This window comes from Cervus elaphus, chromosome 33, assembly GCF_910594005.1.
Source record: "Cervus elaphus chromosome 33, mCerEla1.1, whole genome shotgun sequence".
NCBI classification, from domain to species: Eukaryota; Metazoa; Chordata; class Mammalia; order Artiodactyla; family Cervidae; genus Cervus; species Cervus elaphus.
The window spans coordinates 34,120,947-34,140,406 of NC_057847.1; the positions used below are offsets into that span (position 1 = coordinate 34,120,947).

Here is a 19,460-nt window from a genome sequence, read left to right on the forward strand (position 1 = left end):
ATTTTATTCTGAGTTTTTAGGTCAACATTAACATATATGTAAATAATGACTTCTACTTTTCTAATTGTTTTAGCCCTTATTTCTTTTTACAGAGTGTTTAATAATAATGTTGGGGAAAAAATAATGTTTGTAGCTGGCATTTTTTTTCTTTCATTTCTGGTTTTAATAGAAACACTTCTAAATTTCTCAATTAAAAATCAAGCAAGCTTTTGCACTGAAATGTATCATCTCAATGTATGGAGGTGATCCTATGATTTTAATCTTTTAACTGCTTTTACTGAAGTTAAAAAAATTATCTTTAGCCATTTTTAAGGGAAATAATGTCATATCACTTGATTCATTAAACAATCACAGGACTTCCAATGTCTTCAGAACCATCAACTCCTTCCTGCATTATTACTTTTGTTCTCAGTCTCAACTGCCACTGGAATGTGGAAGGTGTGACTGACAACTAAACCACCCCCTGAAGCCTCTAGCACAGACAGTTTCATATATTTTGTGGACAGTAAGGTACCTAGAGTCATGTAAATTTGTATTAAAAATTCAGTTTTTGGTAAAGAGGTTCTGTTACACTCAGGATACCTTAGTAAGAATGCCTTTTGTGTTGAGCATAAGAGACTAAAACACTGTATTGAAAGGTCGGGTATGAAGTTGCTGAGGTGGGAAACACACTGGACCTGAAAACAGAAATTCCAGTTATGTTCTTGTCCCTTGCCACCTTTTCTTGGACTAATCATTTGACTACTCTGAGACACAGCTCAAGAATGGAAAAGATCACTGTAAGTTTTACAGCACCTTAGCAACTGAGGAGCCCAGTGGGCTACAGTCCATGGAGCTGCAGAGAGCTGGACATGACTGAGCATGCACACAGGCACCAATATTAGGCATCATCTTCCAACTTTAAGAATATTTCAAATCTTTAAAATTAACTTCAAAATTGAGTTTAAACCATATTAAGTTTTTCACAATAATTAATGCAATAAAACGAGTTTTTGTTCTACACAAAATGACATAAGGTGCATAAAAAAGGGGGGTTCACTAGTGTTCAGCTTCTCTAGCAATACACAGAGCCACCCCAGTGTGATGGGGTAGTTATACGCAAGTGGTGCCTCTCAGCTCTGAAGCCACAACTTGCTGTCCTTCTAGAATCTCCTGGCTCTAGCCATTGTCTTTCTTTTCCTTTTAAAGCATGAGCTTCCTTACTTCACAGTCTTGAGAAATTTCCTGCCACTTCCCTTTAAATGGGGCTTCCCTGGTGGCTAAGATGGTAAAGAATCTGCCTCCAATGCAAGAGACCTGGGTTCAATCCCTGGGTCAGGAAGATCCCCTAGAGAAGGAAATGGTAGTATTCTTGCCTGGAGAATTCCATGGACACAGGAGCCTAGCAGGCTATAGTCCATGGGGTCGTAAAGAGTCGGATAAGACTAAGCAACTGACACTTTGACTTTCCCTTTAAATGCCCAGGTCTCAGGACCTGGTTGGGAAGATAAGTCTTCAGAAGCAGCTGCAGAAACTTAAAGAAGTTGTGAATGCTTCCTGAGGCAAATGAGTCCAGAATGTAGAAGCCTGTGTGTTCTCTAATAATAACCTTCTCCATCTTCCCAGTTTTCTGTAGCAGTGAACACTAGACAGAAATTAATAGCTCAATAAATTATACTGCCACTAGTCAAGTCTAACATTCAAGTCATTTATTTTTCTGTTCAATACTAATAAGGGGATAGTGGCTCCATCTGCCTTAAAGTCTCAGTTCTGGTTTTGGTGTCACCTTTACACCATGGCCCTGAGGCCATCCAGTGGATGTCTAAATTATCCTCTCTCCTATGCATCAAGAAAAGGACTAGCTTTATATAATCCTTACAAGATATGAGAAGATAATCATTCAAGTCATTTCTTGAGTTTTGTGGTTCAGATTAAGAATGAATTTCTGGTAATGGAGGGAAAAGGTTAAGCTGCGGTTTTGAAGTCCAATCATTTGGGTTCTAACTTCATCTCTTTCTACCTGTACATCTTTTTATTTTTTTGAAGAGGAGAGGTGTGGGAGAAACTCAACTTCTTTATCAATGAAAAGGCAAAAGTAATACAACCTACTTCTTGAGATTTATACGTGTAAGACCATCAGAACAGAACCTAACATATAGTAAATGTTCAACACTCAATAAATGCTGGCTTCCCTGGAGTAGGGCATGGCAATCCACTCTAGTATTCTTGCCTAGAGAATCCCCATGGACAGAGAAGCCTGGCAGGCTATAGTCCATGGGGTCGCAAAGAGTCAGACATGACTAAACGACTAAGCCAGCCTATTAAAAGAAAATCAAAGCAAATAGTGCTTCTTCCTCCTAAAAAAGACATGTCTTCTTTAATCTTTCATATATTTAAGTAAAACTTAACATTTATGTAAATATCAGAAAGATATATCATCACTCTGAATGAGAGGTGTTGTATTCTAAATCATAAGTCCAATAGTTTAGATTAAAAAATTTTTCATTGTTATGAAACTATGTAGTCTGATAAAATGTTTTGCAGGTAATATTTTCTTCTTTGCTTATTTATCTAATATATACTGACTAAAGCATATTCAACCAGGTATTATTAGAAACATTAAAAGATGAATGTTTCATTTCAGTCCATAAAAAGTTAATGTGACCTGGAAGTATGGTCAGCACCTGCAATACACATAACCAAGATACTGAAAAACTTGGAGATGAAGTATGATTATTAATCAATGATGTTAAACACAGGTCTATGAAGGGTATGACTTTTGAATTAAATCTCAAATCATCAGTGGTCCACGTCTGGGCTGAAAAGGGCTCCATGGGTAAAATATCTAACTGGAGGGCCTTATGGATGTCTACATAAATGGGCAAGGACTCCAGTTTCACTGGTGAGAAAAGCAATTAATATGAGACTGGAAAGGTAAAATGAGCACACTACTATGCAGAAAATGAAGGCTGCCAAGGGATGTCTAAAGCTTTGTTTGATTGGCATTAAAGAAGAGATATTACATCTCATGCCTTTAGTCAATCGTTTCTTTCCTGGTGGACTGACTGATATTTGTTTCTTCTTCAGGTTTCTTTGGTTAGCTTGGTAGCCAATGCTCTTGGCTACTCAGAACTTGGTGCCATCAAATCCCTACGGACATTAAGAGCTTTAAGACCTCTGAGAGCTTTATCCCGGTTTGAAGGCATGAGGGTAAGAAGAATAAAAGCTCTGATGATTCATATCAAAATTAAATGTAGGTAATGATTTAGATACAGAGGGGTGCCACACTCTTCTGACACTTTTTTCATAGAATTATACAATTTCAAAGCGGAAATCCTAAAAATCACTACGCCTAGCCTCCTGAAACTAAAACAGGCCCTCAAAAAAATTATTGCGGCAGTACTAAAACTAGAATCCAGGTCTCCTGGTAACAGATCAAGGATGTTTCCACACAACTACAAACTCTATGTTGCCATTTATTTCTTTTCACTGCTTATACATTTTATAATGACTGTTTACTACTGACATTCATCCTAGGAGGAGATATTCTTCCTTTCAATAGGTAGTTTGATTTCTTAAAAATAACTAGTAATGAAATTTTTGTGTGCTCTACTTCTTCCATTAATATTGGTAATAAAAAGTTGTGCAAGAAAACAACACTAAATTGTAGCCTCTAACAAAATCTGCATATCTTAAGCAACCAAAGTAGGGGTTAGGATAATTAACTAAGCATTGCAGGCAACCCCTGGGGTTTGTTTTACAGATCTCCCTTTTAAGTGAGCATTCTGAATGAGGTTCACTTTTTCCATTAGCACTTGTAGTTGCCTCTCCATCTCTCTTCCTTAGTGTACATTTAATGCATCTAAACATAAAGTACACAATATTAACATCTACTTGCCACACCCCTCAAAATACTAGTTAGGACTAAGGCCAGCTTTGTTTAATCCAGCTTGCAAATGCACATGGATATTGAATTTCTTCTAGGCCATAGGGCTTTTATGTTAGGAGGTGGTTTGTTGAAGCAGTAAAAACACTTCAGCCTTGATTTTGAGATTCACTCACCAGGAAGAATGAAACCACTCTCCAGATGCACTGTAAGCAAGGAAATACTTAGTGTTACATTATAATTTTACTTCACTGTTACTTGAGAAATAAACACACAAGATAAAATTTTTAAAAATTATTATATAATTTCAAGCTTTTTCCATACCAATCTTTTAGTATTACTGACATTTAAGCCTTCATTTGATTGCATGGCTTCATATCAATAATTCATTTTTGAGGGCAGACAGCAACTGAATAAAATTAAAAACTTCCAAATTTGCTCTAATCTGAAAACTATTCTACATTAACATTTTTAATTCTCATAATATGACAGAATTAATATTCTAGGTATAAAATATGGTAAAAGGTACCGTGCACTTACTTGATAAGAAAATTTATGGGAGGTCATTTTACACAAATTTTAGAGCAAAAAAACTGTTTTGGTATAATATACATGACAATTTCTATAAGAAATAAGATTCAACTAGCATATGAAGTTTTTACAATTTTGGATTTCAAGTTTTGATATTAATTTATAATTCTTTGGTGTTGATTTCTAAAATAATGTTTCAGCATTTTAAAACAATAGTTTCACTTATAAGTGCTTAACAAAATAGTCCCAATTTTAATTAATTAGATAAAACAGGTTAATTAGATAAGAAAACATACAAACTGCTAGAGATTTGAAAATACATATTAATCTCTTCTGAATTTAATTAGAGGAAAGGTGATGGAACTTCTCCTTCATCAAATAGGTTGGCCTGGGTTGGTAAAGTAACGAGTGCCCCGAAGTAAACCTTTAAGAGATTTGGAACAATAATAACGGGAATACGTTCAGTACTTTTATGTCCAGAGATAAATTCCATCTTATTTCCCATCTTAATTTACTTTTTAAAAAATTAGGAATTAGTAGGGGAAAAAATGACCTTGCAAATTCCTAATACTATTCTTCATCATCATCAAAAATTAGCTTGATCTGGGGACATAGATTTAAGGCATTATCATTACTTTGTTTCTTTGTAGTGGGCTTGTTTAACCATGTTTTCAAACCACCAATTACTCATTAATACCTTTGAAAATTAAAATGAATTGCTGAATGATGATTACTTCTTCTGTTGGTATTTAATACATTTTTTTTCTTTTTTTCCCCAGCATACAAACATTTTCTGACTCCATCTTACTCTATCAGGTTTTTGTTTATTTCTTTTCATACTTTGGAATATTTTGCTTTCCTTAAATCCTTTAGCTTTTTAGTTGTGTCACTGTCTGTTTTCCCTTACTGAATATGTTCTAGAAAATATCGGAAGAAACAACTTGTCCACCGAGATTTTTATTTAACTCATTAAACACCCATTTTATGTTAACTATGTAATCGAAGAAATGGTTTCCATTTTAACAATTTGTAAGCTGCCTTATCCTTATCTCCTCTTCTAGGTCGTTGTGAATGCTCTTGTTGGAGCAATTCCCTCTATCATGAATGTGCTGTTGGTTTGTCTCATCTTCTGGCTGATCTTTAGCATTATGGGTGTGAATTTGTTTGCTGGCAAGTTCTACCACTGTGTAAACACGACAACGGGTAACATGTTTGATGTTAGTGAAGTTAACAATTTGAGTGACTGTCAGGCTCTTGGCAAGAAAGCTCGGTGGAAAAATGTGAAAGTAAATTTTGATAATGTTGGAGCTGGCTATCTTGCACTGCTTCAAGTGGTAAGTACCTACTGTATGAGTTTTGAAAAAGATTTCAAGTAAATCATTTCTTTGATGTTCTCTGAGTGATTAATATCTGACAGCACAAAAGTAGCTGATGATAACAGCTGTACTCTAATAGCTGTACTATCAGCTTGACTTGACTGTAAAGAAGATATCTTGCAGTGATTTTAATGTATTTCCCCCCGTGTTCAGTTGTTAGTGTTTTAATATGATTTCATATTTCTGCTTCCTGTTTTTTCTTATTCTATTACTGTTATTGCGCTATTACCATTTTTAGTTTTCTGTACCAGTAATTGCCAAAGAAGCAATTTTGTGTATTAAAATAGTAATATATATAGTAGTAATTAATTAAATGTATAGATTATTAGCCAGATAATTAAGTATCAACATCATCAGGGTTTAGATCTATTAGGTATGGAAATGCAAATCTTTTGGCATAGATTTCAAAAATGTGTAACATTTAATGATTTTGACTTAATTCACAATATATTAACTAATCAAGAAATTAACCAAAACAGTCGAGTGCTTAAACACACCAGAGGTTTGAATGATAGAGCTTAGCTTCTGAAAGTGATTTGAGACTGAGATTCATCTAGTTAAATGTTAGCGCAGAAAAAAATAGAATACCTTCCAAGACAAAACGAGTTCCAGTTTTGAAATAAAATCCTATTCAATTTCAGTTTCATTGAAATTTCAACTGCAGAGGATTCCAGCCTCTTTGTAAAGTATTTCAAAATATTATACAAAAAATTATTTTTAATAACTATCATATTTTCATATGGTAAAATGCATACTGTTGGATTAGGTTTTTATGCAGAATTCAAATATATGTTGTTTAACAGGCCACATTTAAAGGCTGGATGGACATTATGTATGCAGCTGTTGATTCACGAGATGTAAGTATCACTCAAATACTATTTATAGTTACTAGATTTTTCCATAGTGAACATTTGTGATAATTTAACTGAAAGGCCCAGAATATTATATTAGAAGCCATCAGAACATTTACAACTGCATGTAGAGATTCTCTTTTTAAGCCAGTTCACTTCCATGTAAATGATACATTGGTTAATATATGTCTGTTATATATCTAATAACAGGTCAGTCAGGTCAGTCCAGTAAATGAGACTCTTAAGGTTGGGAAAACTGCTCAGTCGGGAAGGAACTAGTCTCCCCCATCCCTGGAGAGTATGATAAATCAGAGTCCGTGAAGCGGCTTCCAAAAATATCATGATAAAAGTAAGCAAGTTTCAGGGAAACTCAATTTAGAAAACAGAAATAAAAATAGTTCCTCAGCACACATCTGTTTATGCCGAATTTTCCTCTTAGAAGTCGATGTTCTGTTATTAAAGCCTTATCTCCAAGATAAGGAGTTATCTTGGGTTTCAACTCCAAACCCAAGTTGAAAATACTGCAGAAAAAAAAAAAAATATAGTAAGACAAACAGTAGGTTCAAAATGTTTGCCTTGTTTATACCACTGTTATTCACTCTAAAGAATATGTACAGGTAAGCCCCAATGGAAAAACAGATTTAAGAACAATCATAAAAATTACAAACTTTCAATATACTAGTAGTGTTTGTCACTCAGTCATGTCTGACTGTTTGCGACCCCATGGACTAGAGCCCACCAGACTCCTCACTCCTTGGAATTCTCCAGGCAAGAATAATGGAGTGGATAGCCATTCCCTTCTTCAGGAAATCCTCCTGATGCAGAGATGGAGTCTGGGTCTCCTGCATTGCAGGCAGATTATACTAGGTCATGCTAATTTGAAAGAAAGAACTGCTTTTGCAGAACAATATCTCAGGTCAAGGCAAAAAATAAGTCTATAGAAAGTAACAACACTCACCAAATTTTTAGTTTAGCCCAAGTATTTATTGTGTTTTTAAATGTTATTTAATATTTTCAATATTATTTAGGTTAAACTTCAGCCTGTATATGAAGAAAATCTGTATATGTACTTATACTTTGTCATCTTTATCATCTTTGGGTCATTCTTCACTCTGAATCTATTCATTGGTGTCATCATAGATAACTTCAACCAACAGAAAAAGAAGATAAGTATTCCTCAGCTCTCACCTTTCTCCATTCTGAGATTTTGTTTTTTTACATCCCAATAACCAGGACACTCAGAGTCATGACCAACTTAGGTCATTTTTATATTCTTTTTCATTCACTATGTGGTCAGTTCAACTGCAGAGGATTCCAGCCTCTAACTGGTGGCTCCTCTCCAGGTTCATCCTCTGCAGATCTGCTATAGTGTCATTCTGACTTAGAAATATGACCATATTGCCTCAAAACATCCAGTGGGCCTCAATGCTTTACCCTTGCTTACAGAGCCTTTCAGGAATTATCTCCACCCAGTCTTCCAGCTTCATCTTCTCCTACACACTTTCTATATTCACTTCCCTCCTCCTCAATAACCACCCACCCACCATTAACACTATCACTGCTACACACACAGCTACATGGATTTTCTGCCCTTTTCTGAACAAGGTATGCTCTTTTCCCTGTCACTTTACACAGCATATTTTTTTCCCCCTAAAATGCTTTGTCCAACAAACCCTTAATCATACTCTAGCTTAAGGTCTAGCTTAAGCGTGTTACTAGCTCAGTTGTGTTCAACTCTGCAACACTATGGACTGTAGTCCGCCAGGCTCCTCTGTCCATGGGATCTCCCAGCCAAGAATGCTGGGGTGGGCAGCCATTCTCTTCTCCAGGGGAATCTTCCCAACCCAGGGATTGAACCTGGGTCTCCTGCATTGCAGGCAGATTGTTTAACATCTGAACCGCTCCCCTATATAAAGCCTGTTTCTGAATCCTGGAGTTTATTGTTATCTCTGCAGTGATGGGTTGTTTTATCTGTTTATATATAGATGCATATAGATACATGTAGATGTAAATCTATGTAATTCTGATACTGGGTACATTGTCTTACACACAGCAAGTGCTCAAAAAGTGTTGAATAAAAAAATAAAGCTGTCAACACTGAAATGAACTAAGAATTTTTTCCTTAATGAAAACATATTTGAGACCCCTGAGCCTCCTTCTAAACATAATATTATCAAATTAGAATCCTGTACTAATCACAGTTTTATGTGATTATGGGTTTTACATAATGTTAAGGTACTCAGAATTTCACATAAAACCAAAAAGCAGGATATATCTATATGAAGTAGGGTAAGATCCATTTAAAAATTGAAAAGAAGGATTAAAGGGATGACTCAGAATTATTTTTGTAAAAGTATTGCTGTAATACAGGCTGGATTGTAACCAGTTTTCTACTATGTCTTTACTTTGGAGGTCAAGACATCTTTATGACAGAGGAACAGAAAAAATACTACAACGCAATGAAGAAACTTGGGTCTAAGAAACCTCAGAAACCCATACCTCGGCCTGCAGTAAGAATTACTCATCTCCTTGAACATTCCAAAGCCCTATTTCCATATGATGAAACTGGGCAGTGCTGGTTCAGAACATATTAGGTGATATCACCAATATATATACTGTGATCTAATTGTAAAGTACATATTGTATAACACAATTTGCAATTACTACACTCCATGAATTACTAAGTTCCTAAAAATGAGGCAGTGTTCTTTACTTGTCAGTTGAAAAGTTCCAAGTGAGAGTTCCCAGTAACTGCTCCCAAAGCAAGCTCATGCTCCTGCTGCCACCTACTGCTGCCAAGAGTGCACCCTTCTCTCCTTCTCTGATCTGTCACATGGGCCCCCTCTTGTCCTTTTAAGCAGATGAACTTAAAACCTCCCATTCAACACCCATGGCCTCCCTCTGTGCCATTTGTTCTCTCCATTGTTATGAACAGAAAACAATTTTTCACCTACTTAGAAAGGAAAGGGTGTCATCAAAATAGTATTGGTTTCAGCATACACACACACACACACACACACACACACGAATGATTTATCTAGAATGCATACCCTGTAGAGCTTCATTATAGTGCAAAGACATAAAGATGGTGTGTTATGTCCACAGAGTTGTATTCTAAATTATTTATCCTCTTAGATGGGTAAGGAACAGGAAACTAAGACCCAAAGAAGGTATATATTGTACCCAAAGTCACAAAACCTATAATTGCTGAACTAGGACTTGACAAAGTCTCATGAATCTTATAAATGACTTCACTTTGCATAATTTTTAAGAGAGTGCAGTCTGGGCAGGGTTGGCAGGGGTGGGGCAGGAGGGAAGGCAGGGGAGGGAAGAAGTAGGGCAGGATACACAAAAGGACATAAACCTACTTTACTGAATGTCATTTAAGTATTATTGTTAGAAGAAGTAGAATTAAATAAAAAAATGACTGATATTTTGGGTCATGGACAGACAGAAATAAGACATAATTCAAAATTCCTAAAGTGTTGATAAATCAACTGGCGCATTCATCCATTTAAAAGTCTGTCTACATTAACCTACTTTGTAAATCTTCATTGCTAGTTGTTATATTTTTTGTAAAAATTACCAGTTAGTAAAATCAAGCAAAGCCCATGCACATTATCAGCCAGTTGCCACCAATTTATGACATTCAGCTTTGTCTTCCCATAGAATCTAAATAAAACAATTATGCTTTGCTTTTGTCATACGACATTTTTCATTTCCTTCTCTTTTTTTAACAGATTTGTTTCAGGTAGTGTGAGAAGGGTACACATCCGGTGGGCCATATACAGAAAGACTTCATCTGCAATTTTATGGATCATTATTTATGAAATATGCATATTAACCTTCTCGTTTTCTCTCTCTTTCTAGAACAAATTCCAAGGAATGGTCTTTGATTTTGTAACCAGACAAGTTTTTGATATCAGTATCATGATCCTTATCTGTCTCAATATGGTCACCATGATGGTAGAAACTGATGACCAGAGCAAATATATGACTCTAGTTTTGTCCCGAATCAACCTTGTGTTCATTATCCTGTTCACTGGAGAATTTGTGCTGAAATTGATATCTCTCAGATACTACTACTTCACCATAGGTTGGAACATCTTTGATTTTGTGGTAGTGATTCTTTCCATCGTAGGTAAGAATGGTTTATTTACCGAGAAGTATAGTTGTTGAAAAAATCCCCCAGAGCCTACCACCTGTGTAACATGGAAATTAGATCTGAGAATTATCATGCGTACAGATCTAAAGTTCAACACTCTTGGTCATTTTCCACTAATTGAAAAATGACAGTATTCAAAAAGAAAGCAATATATTTGAAGATTTAAGAAACAGTCTTTGTTTGCTGTTGAAACATTTCATATATGAGGATAACTATTCTTAGTAATTGGGAGTATGTAATTGGGAGTATGTAATCTTAAAATTAGAGAAGGCAATGGCACCCCACTCCAGTACACTTGACTGGAAAATCCCATGGATGGAAGCGTCTGGTAGGCTGCAGTCCATGGGGTCGCCAAGAGTTGGACACAACCAAGCAACTTCACTTTCATTTTTCACTTTCATGTATTGGAGAAGGAAATGGCAGCCCACTCCAGTATTCTTGCCTGGAGAATCCCAGGGATGGGGGAGCCTGGTGGGCTGCCCTCTATGGGGTCACACAGAGTCGGACACGACTGAAGTGACTTAGCAGTAGCAGCAATCTTAAAATTCCGTACGAATATTCCATACGAAAATTCCATACTTAATATTCCATAAAATATTCCAATATGAATATTCCATACGAAATCTCCATACGAGATTATTTAATTTATAGGATTTTGCAAGGGTTCATATCGGTTTATGACATTATAGAATTATTAAATAAAACTCTATACTCTTTCATTGGTAATGTTAGGAAGTGGATCCAAATAGTAAAGATTTATACTCATGACAAATTTGTTGTTTTCAATAACCTCACAAAGAAAAAGCATTCATATAAGCCTATGAATATATACTCACTGTTTAGCGGTTTTCTGTATTTTTCCATAGGTATGTTTCTGGCTGAGCTGATAGAGAAATATTTTGTGTCCCCTACCTTGTTCCGAGTGATCCGTCTTGCCAGGATTGGCCGAATCCTGCGTCTGATCAAAGGGGCTAAGGGGATCCGTACACTGCTCTTTGCTTTGATGATGTCCCTTCCTGCGCTGTTTAACATTGGCCTCCTGCTGTTCCTGGTCATGTTCATCTATGCCATCTTTGGAATGTCCAACTTCGCCTATGTTAAAAAAGAAGCTGGAATTGATGACATGTTCAACTTTGAGACCTTTGGCAACAGCATGATCTGCCTGTTCCAGATTACCACCTCTGCTGGCTGGGATGGATTGCTAGCACCTATCCTCAACAGTGCACCACCAGACTGTGACCCTGACACAATTCACCCTGGCAGCTCAGTTAAGGGAGACTGTGGAAACCCGTCTGTTGGGATTTTCTTTTTCGTCAGTTACATCATCATATCATTTCTGGTCGTGGTGAACATGTACATCGCTGTCATCCTGGAGAACTTCAGTGTTGCTACTGAAGAAAGCGCAGAGCCCCTGAGTGAAGATGACTTTGAGATGTTCTACGAGGTTTGGGAGAAATTTGATCCTGACGCCACCCAGTTCATAGAGTTCTCCAAGCTCTCTGATTTTGCAGCGGCCCTAGATCCTCCTCTTCTCATAGCAAAACCAAACAAAGTCCAGCTCATTGCCATGGACCTGCCCATGGTCAGTGGGGACAGGATCCACTGCCTCGACATCTTATTTGCCTTTACAAAGCGTGTTTTGGGTGAGAGTGGAGAGATGGATGCCCTTCGAATCCAGATGGAAGATCGGTTCATGGCATCAAACCCCTCCAAAGTCTCCTATGAGCCCATCACAACCACTCTGAAACGCAAACAAGAGGAGGTGTCTGCGGCTATCATTCAGCGTAATTTCAGGTGTTATCTTTTAAAGCAAAGGTTAAAGAAGGTAGTGAATGAGTATAACAAAGAGGCGATCAAAGGGAGGATTGACTTACCTATAAAAGATGACATGATTATTGACAAATTAAACGGGAACTCCACCCCAGAAAAAACAGATGGGAGTTCCTCTACCACCTCTCCTCCTTCCTATGATAGTGTAACAAAGCCAGACAAAGAAAAATTTGAGAAAGACAAACCAGAAAAAGAAAGCAAAGGGAAAGAGATCAGGGAAAATCAAAAGTAAAAAAAAAAAAAAAGAAACAAAGAATTATCTTTGTGATCAATTGTTTACAGCCTAAGAAGGTAAAGTTTATGTGTCAACTGAACTCCCAGAGGAGGTCTATGCCAAACTGACTGTTTTAACAAATACTCATGGTCAGTGCCTATAACAAGACAGTGACCTCTCCATCACTACAGCTCTGTGAGTCAGGGTATCAACACTGACAGGAGGTTACTGTTATCTTTACCAGCTGACACTGCTGAGGAGAAATTCAATGGCTACCTAGACCATAGGGATAGTTGTGCAAAGTGATCATTGTAACCACACCAAACACTTTTAGTACAGTACTTGCATCTACTCTATTTTTAACTTCCACATCTGCCATATTTTTACAAAATTTGTTCTAGTGGATTTCCCTGGTCGCTAATTCATAGTTTATTCATAATACTACGTCACTATTTTTGTAAATGAGCTTTAGGTTGAGAAAAAAGAATATAAGAGCCCTGTGTTCCTACTCCATAAGTTTCTCGAATCAGACAAGAGCTTTGCCCAAGAGATGAAATTCTTGCTCAAAACCAGAAATAAATTCTAACACTATCAGGTACTTCCATTTTCTAGACGGCTTTAATTTTGAAAGTGTTTTAGTCTACATTTGTTTATATCTAAACAGTTATGTGCCTGTAAAGTCTCCTCTAATTTTTAAAGGATTATTTTTATGCAAAGTATTCTGTTTCAGCAAGTGCAAATTTTATTCTAAGTTCCAGAGCACTATATTTAATTTTGGTTAAATGCTTTCCCCAAAAAAGTAATCTAATAAATCTGTTCTAGAAAAGTATATCTAAAGCATCACTTTAGAATAGTTGTTCCACTTTCTGCTGCAGTATTGCTTTGCCATCTTCTGCTCTCAGCAAAGCTGACATTTTATGTCAATTAAACACACCCTCTGTTATGTAAATAGTTATTTTATCCTGTGGGCGCATATTTGCAGATATATATATATATATACACACACACACACATATATACATATATATCTCTCCTGATAAACAACTCCTATTAAATCAAATATGTACCACAGTATATGTGTCTTTTGCAAGCTTCCAACAGGGATATATCCTGCACCATTCATTAAACATAAATAGTTTGAAGACTATCACTAATGCATGTTAATTGCCTATGCTGCTCTATTTTACACAATCCATTCTTCACAAGTCTTGGTTAGAAGTCACATGCTGGTAGTAGAGTGATTTCAACCTGCTCTATGTCTAGTAAGTCAAGCAGAATAGCTTGCAGTTATTTAAAAGCACTTTTCCTTTTCCATTTTTAATTCAATTTGAGTGTCATATGGTGTCTCTCTAGATTCAAGGAACCACACTGCATACTGCCTACTGTCAAAACATATACTTCGTATTTTGCTAAAAATATGTCCAAAACTTGTTTAAATATAAATAATGTAAAAATATGATCAATTTTATTTGTTGCATTTTATACATAAGATAATTATTTTCAAGTTGATGACATGGCAATTTATTTTACTTTATGCTTTTGCTTTTTATTTTTAATCACAACTCCAAACTTTTGAATCCATTAGACTTTTCAATGGATAATTTCCTAAAAGTTAGACAATGGGTTTTGTGGATTTCTTTATTATAATATATTTTCTATCATTCCAGTAGGATATACATTGGTCAAATATTCAAACCTAGGTCATTTTCTACCAACTATGGTTGCCTCAATATAACCCTTTATTCATGGAAGGTTTTTTTTTTAACTCAACTTTTGTAGTATTTGCTTATGCAGACTAGTCTTATTTTTTTAATTCCTGCTGCACTAAAGCTATCAGAGATATAACTTGGGCTACGTCCCTTTTAGCCATGAACATAGTGGCAAAGTTGTGCAATTACTTAACATGATATAAATTTTTGTTTTTGCACAAACCAAGAGTAATGTTAATTCCTTTTACACAACTATTTACTTGTAGTGTATTGATGAACTGCATGCAGGGAATTGCTATTATTAAAAAGAATGGTGAGCTATGTCATTATTGAGCCAAATGAATAAATATTTCATTTTTTATTGTATTTAATTTTTTGGCTTCTGTTTTTATTGTTGGAAGTTTAAACTATATATAATTAATGAAACCTGTACGTGATCTGACATTTGTATACATAAAAGTTCACATGAATTTTATAACCACCTACTGCACGATTTACCAAGAAATACTATAAAGTCAATTAAAAGAAGTTTTTATGAACTTTTCTGTGTGCAAAAGATCAAGCCCACCTATTCCAACTTGCAAGTTTAACAGCAATAATGGTAGCCATCTACAACAGTTATCAATTTCAATTAATTCTCTTGGTTGTAAACATTTTAATCTCAACTCCTCACTATGTAATCTCCAAATTTCTTGGTAGTAAATAAATGTTATAGTGCATAATTTGTCACTTAAATTCATTTTATGAATTTCTATTTACACATAAAATATTAATGATGTAGTGACTGAGAAATTATATTAATCTTTTTTTTTCAGGGTCCCTTGGATTTATGTCAGGCCAAAATGAAATATTTATTCTCAATGGAAAACTCCATTTGTAACGCTTATATTTTTGATGAATTGAACCATATATGCATTTTACAATTTCTCCAATGTAGATGGAATAAGGTGACTTAGTTGGAATACACTGGCTTCTTTCTGTTCAAGTCAATTTTCAAATTTTGCCAACACCACAGAGAAGTTAAGTGTTACTATGCAAAGTCCTTAACCTTTTTATGTACCCCATTATATGATTATTGGCCAAGTATATCTATTGATATGTATTATATCTAAATGATCTTATGGTCAGAAGAGTCTTCAGTTGTAAAAAATATATATTTTTTAAAAATATACCTAGCTAAAGGATATTCTGAAAACGTTCAGAATTTAGGGTTGCTAATGTAATTTGACAGATTTCTGAAATAACTATTTTCACAAGAAAAATCCTCTTATTATTAAACTTCATGATATAATTTTGTTAAAAACAGAATTAATCAAGTTGGACACAGAAATAACAATACCAAGAAATTAAAGAAACTTAAATTCACCAATAGTGATACTAAATCACCAATAAATGACACTAAATCACCAATAAGTGATCCTTTAGTAAAGAAAAACCATTTGTGTGGAGAGAAAAATGAGTATTCTGCATTCTACATTTCAAATACTATAGCTAAAAGATAATGGCTATATAAACTTATGCATTTTACTAATTTTCAAATAACTAGAATACAATAAAATATCAAAAATCATTCTTGTAAATTTCAGAACTACTAGTAGTAATCATAAAGAATGTCCTTGTTAAAAAAAAAAAAGAAAAGAATGTCTTTGCTAACCATTTTTTGTGGACATGGAAAATGTAAAACAAAAAAAAATGGATCCAAAGTTCTGACACTTGACATTTAGTATCAGTTCTGTATAAAACTAGCAGTGTAATCTAGGAAAACCAATTCTGGCCCCTCAGATTCCCCCTATATTTTAAAGGGGATGCTGGATTAGGGATGTTGTCTCTAGTAGTACTTTAATGCTACAGCTTTATGTTCAAAATCAAATTGCCTACTCAAAATGAGTAATTTCCTTTATATGAGTAATTTTAATGAAAAATGTATATTGTCAATACACCATTTAAATGATTACTCATACAACTTTAAATAGAAACACAAGGGACTTCCCTGGTGGTCCAGTGGTTAAAACTTTATCTTCCAATACAGGGGCAAGGGAGTGATCCCTGGTCAAGATCACATGTCATGGGGTATGGCCAAAAATGTTTTAAAAATAAATAAAAACACAACATTTCACCTTGACTTTAGCCCCATTAATGAAGAAGCCTCCTTGGCCTCAAAGATTTTTATACGACAAAGGTGAAGAATGTTTTAAATAATTTGAAAGCATGACTATTATTTCTTTCCTATAGTGTTACATATTTCTAAAAGACAACATCTGATATATAACATAAGAGATTAAAACAAAGGTATCATTAGTTGTACGTAAAACTGTCTTGAACTACAAATAATGACAACTACTTCTTTGTCATTACTATTTGCCACAAAACTTCAAGAAGTTGGGCTTATGTCTTATATTCCCTCAGTTCAGTTCAGTTCAGTCGCTCAGTAGTGTCCGACTCTTTGTGACCCCATGAATCACAGCACGCCAGGCCTCCCTGTCCATCACCAACTCTCGGAGCTTGCTCACACTCAGGTCCATTGAGTCGGTGATGGCATCCAACCATCTCATTCTCTGTTGTCCCTTCTCCTCCTGCATTCAATCTTTCCCAGCATCAGGGTCTTTTCCAATGAGTCAGTTCTTCACATCAATTGGTCAAAGTATTGGAGCTCCAGCTTCAGCATCAGTCATTCCAATGAATATTCAGGACTGATTTCCTTTAGGATGGACTGGTTGGATCTCCTTGCAGTCCAAGGGACTCTCAAGAGTCTTCTCCAACTCCACAGTTCAAAAGCATCAATTCTTCAGCACTCAGCTTTCTTTATGGTCCAACTCTCACATCCTTTCATGATTACTGTAAAAACCATAACTTTGACTAGATGGCCCTTAGTCTGTACAGTAATGTCTCTGCTTTTTAATATGCTATCTAGGTTGGTCATAACTTTTCTTCCAAGGAGCAAGAGTCTTTTAATTTCATAGCTGCAGTCACCATCTGCAGTGATTCTGGAGCCCAAGAAAATAAAGTCTGTCACTGTTTCCATTGTCTCCCCATCTATTTGCCATGAAGTGATGGGACTGGATGCCATGATCATCGTTTTTGGAATGTTGAATTTTAAGCCAGTTTTTTCACTCTCCTCTTTCACTTTCATCAAGAGGCTCTTCAGTTCCTCTTCACTTTCTGCCATAAGGGTGGTGTCATCTGCATCTTCCAAAAACTGGCTCAAATATCATCATCTTTTATGAAGTTTCCTCAGACTGCCCTAAAACCTTTCTCCTCAGACTTCCTAATGTACATCTAGGATGGCATGAAACCATACTGTGCTATATTACCTCCTTTGCACTTATCTTTTCTAATAGACTGCAGTACATCCAAGGTATGGGACACATTTCATTAATTTTCTCACCCTTTTACCCTTTATCAGCAATGACTAAAAGATATGTGACTATCAGTTTTCACATATATTACTAGAATTGATTCTTACAGGAACATACAAAAAAACTTAAGTGCCAAACAGTAACACCAGTAAATTTTCTTTCAGTCCTTATTGAGAATGACTCTCAAATTTATCATCATCTAAATTCAGATAAACCACTGTCACAATTAATTACAAGATATACAAATATATCTTTTAACTATAGCTTACAAGTAATGCCAATTGCCTAACAAAAACTATTAAAACAAAAAAATTTTTCATTTCCATTAATTCTGTCAGTGAAAGAAGAGATTTCTTTAGTGGTTCTCAGTTAGAAATATGTTGCATGAATAAAATTGTAGTCAGGTTTTATTTCACTACCTTAAGCATGCATATATTCTTCACTTGAATAACTCTTAAGTACTCTGATAATACACTGATAACTAGGATTTTGCTTGGTGAATGTATACTTCCAGCACACAATGGGACAATTACCCTAAAACCCTTCCGTCACAAAACATCTAGAAACAGGTAATAAAAATTTTACCAGAAAACAAGGGAAATTCCTTACAGGTGATAGTGAAAGGTAAGCTAGCACTTAAGTCAGCGGCTATTCTGTGGGCTTCTATTGATCCCGGTGACCTATAGTTTGGTTTTAAGTGCCTGTTACAGGCAACAGAAAACAAAGATCTGGATCCAATGTGGATTAGAGATCCTGAATAAATTCAAGACCCACAAAAAGTTACACACTTAATGAAAGCATTTTTAAAAATCAACCTTGTAAACACAGATCAAAAGAAAACCTTAGCAAGCAAATATTTCTGTCTGCTCTTAACTCTGCTTTACAGAAAAAAAGTCTCTCTAACGATGCACAGTTATAAACCCAGAATTCACCTGTATTTATGATCCAAACCTATACCATGTGCCTAGTACAAAAGGCAAGGCAAATACTCAATTTAAAGCAGACACAAGTTGCTGGTGTCCCAAGATCCTCGTAGAAACTAACTGAAATCTTTTCTAAAAAGACCTGACCTCAGGTCAGGCCTCAATGATTTCCCACAAAGTCCCAGAAACATGAACTCACACTAGAGAAATAACAAACCAATGAGAAAACACAGCTACAGAGTGAAAGAGGGAGCTGAACTTCAGAGAGAAATTTACAGTCTTCCAAGTTGAGAGCACAGAGTTTGAAACAACCACAGCAGCTGGAAAGTGACAGAACCATATAAATCTGGCTGATCCCTTAAATTTGCCCATGTGTGACAGATTTAAAGCAGTCATGCTAAGTCTTAAACATTCAGGGTTTTCAGTTGTTGCTCACTGCAGGGAAGATGAGTCTGGAGCTGAACTCATTGTATACTCTTCAGAGGAACAGAATAGAAGCCAGAGAATCTGCAAGATATCTTTCACAACACTCAAAATAAAAGGCATACAATGGAAGCCCAGGTGTTGGACTTAACAGGTAAAAATTCTGAAGCAGTCATATAGTTGTATTTGGGTCTGTAAAAGAACATACGCTTATCTC

At 35.6% G+C, this 19,460-nt stretch overlaps 1 protein-coding gene and 1 long non-coding RNA gene across 3 annotated transcripts in view; one reads left to right on the plus strand and one right to left on the minus strand.

Moving 5' to 3' along the window:
• The window catches only part of SCN3A (sodium voltage-gated channel alpha subunit 3), a 115,552-nt gene extending 100,647 nt beyond the window's left edge, over window positions 1–14,905 (plus strand). For both annotated transcript variants that reach the window (XM_043894722.1, XM_043894723.1), the window contains 7 exons: window positions 3,067–3,189; window positions 5,458–5,730; window positions 6,576–6,629; window positions 7,652–7,789; window positions 9,029–9,133; window positions 10,494–10,764; window positions 11,655–14,905. In XM_043894722.1, the coding sequence (XP_043750657.1) occupies window positions 3,067–3,189; window positions 5,458–5,730; window positions 6,576–6,629; window positions 7,652–7,789; window positions 9,029–9,133; window positions 10,494–10,764; window positions 11,655–12,850 (2,160 nt within the window). In that variant the 3' untranslated portion in view covers window positions 12,851–14,905. The remainder of the gene's footprint in view (window positions 1–3,066; window positions 3,190–5,457; window positions 5,731–6,575; window positions 6,630–7,651; window positions 7,790–9,028; window positions 9,134–10,493; window positions 10,765–11,654) is intronic.
• LOC122688609 lies at window positions 1,345–16,554 on the minus strand. Its single transcript, XR_006339520.1, has 3 exons — window positions 16,528–16,554; window positions 16,307–16,311; window positions 1,345–1,450 (listed from the first exon to the last, which is right to left on the minus strand). It is a non-coding gene; the product is annotated as an uncharacterized LOC122688609 (long non-coding RNA).
• Window positions 16,555–19,460: the final 2,906 nt, after the last annotated feature.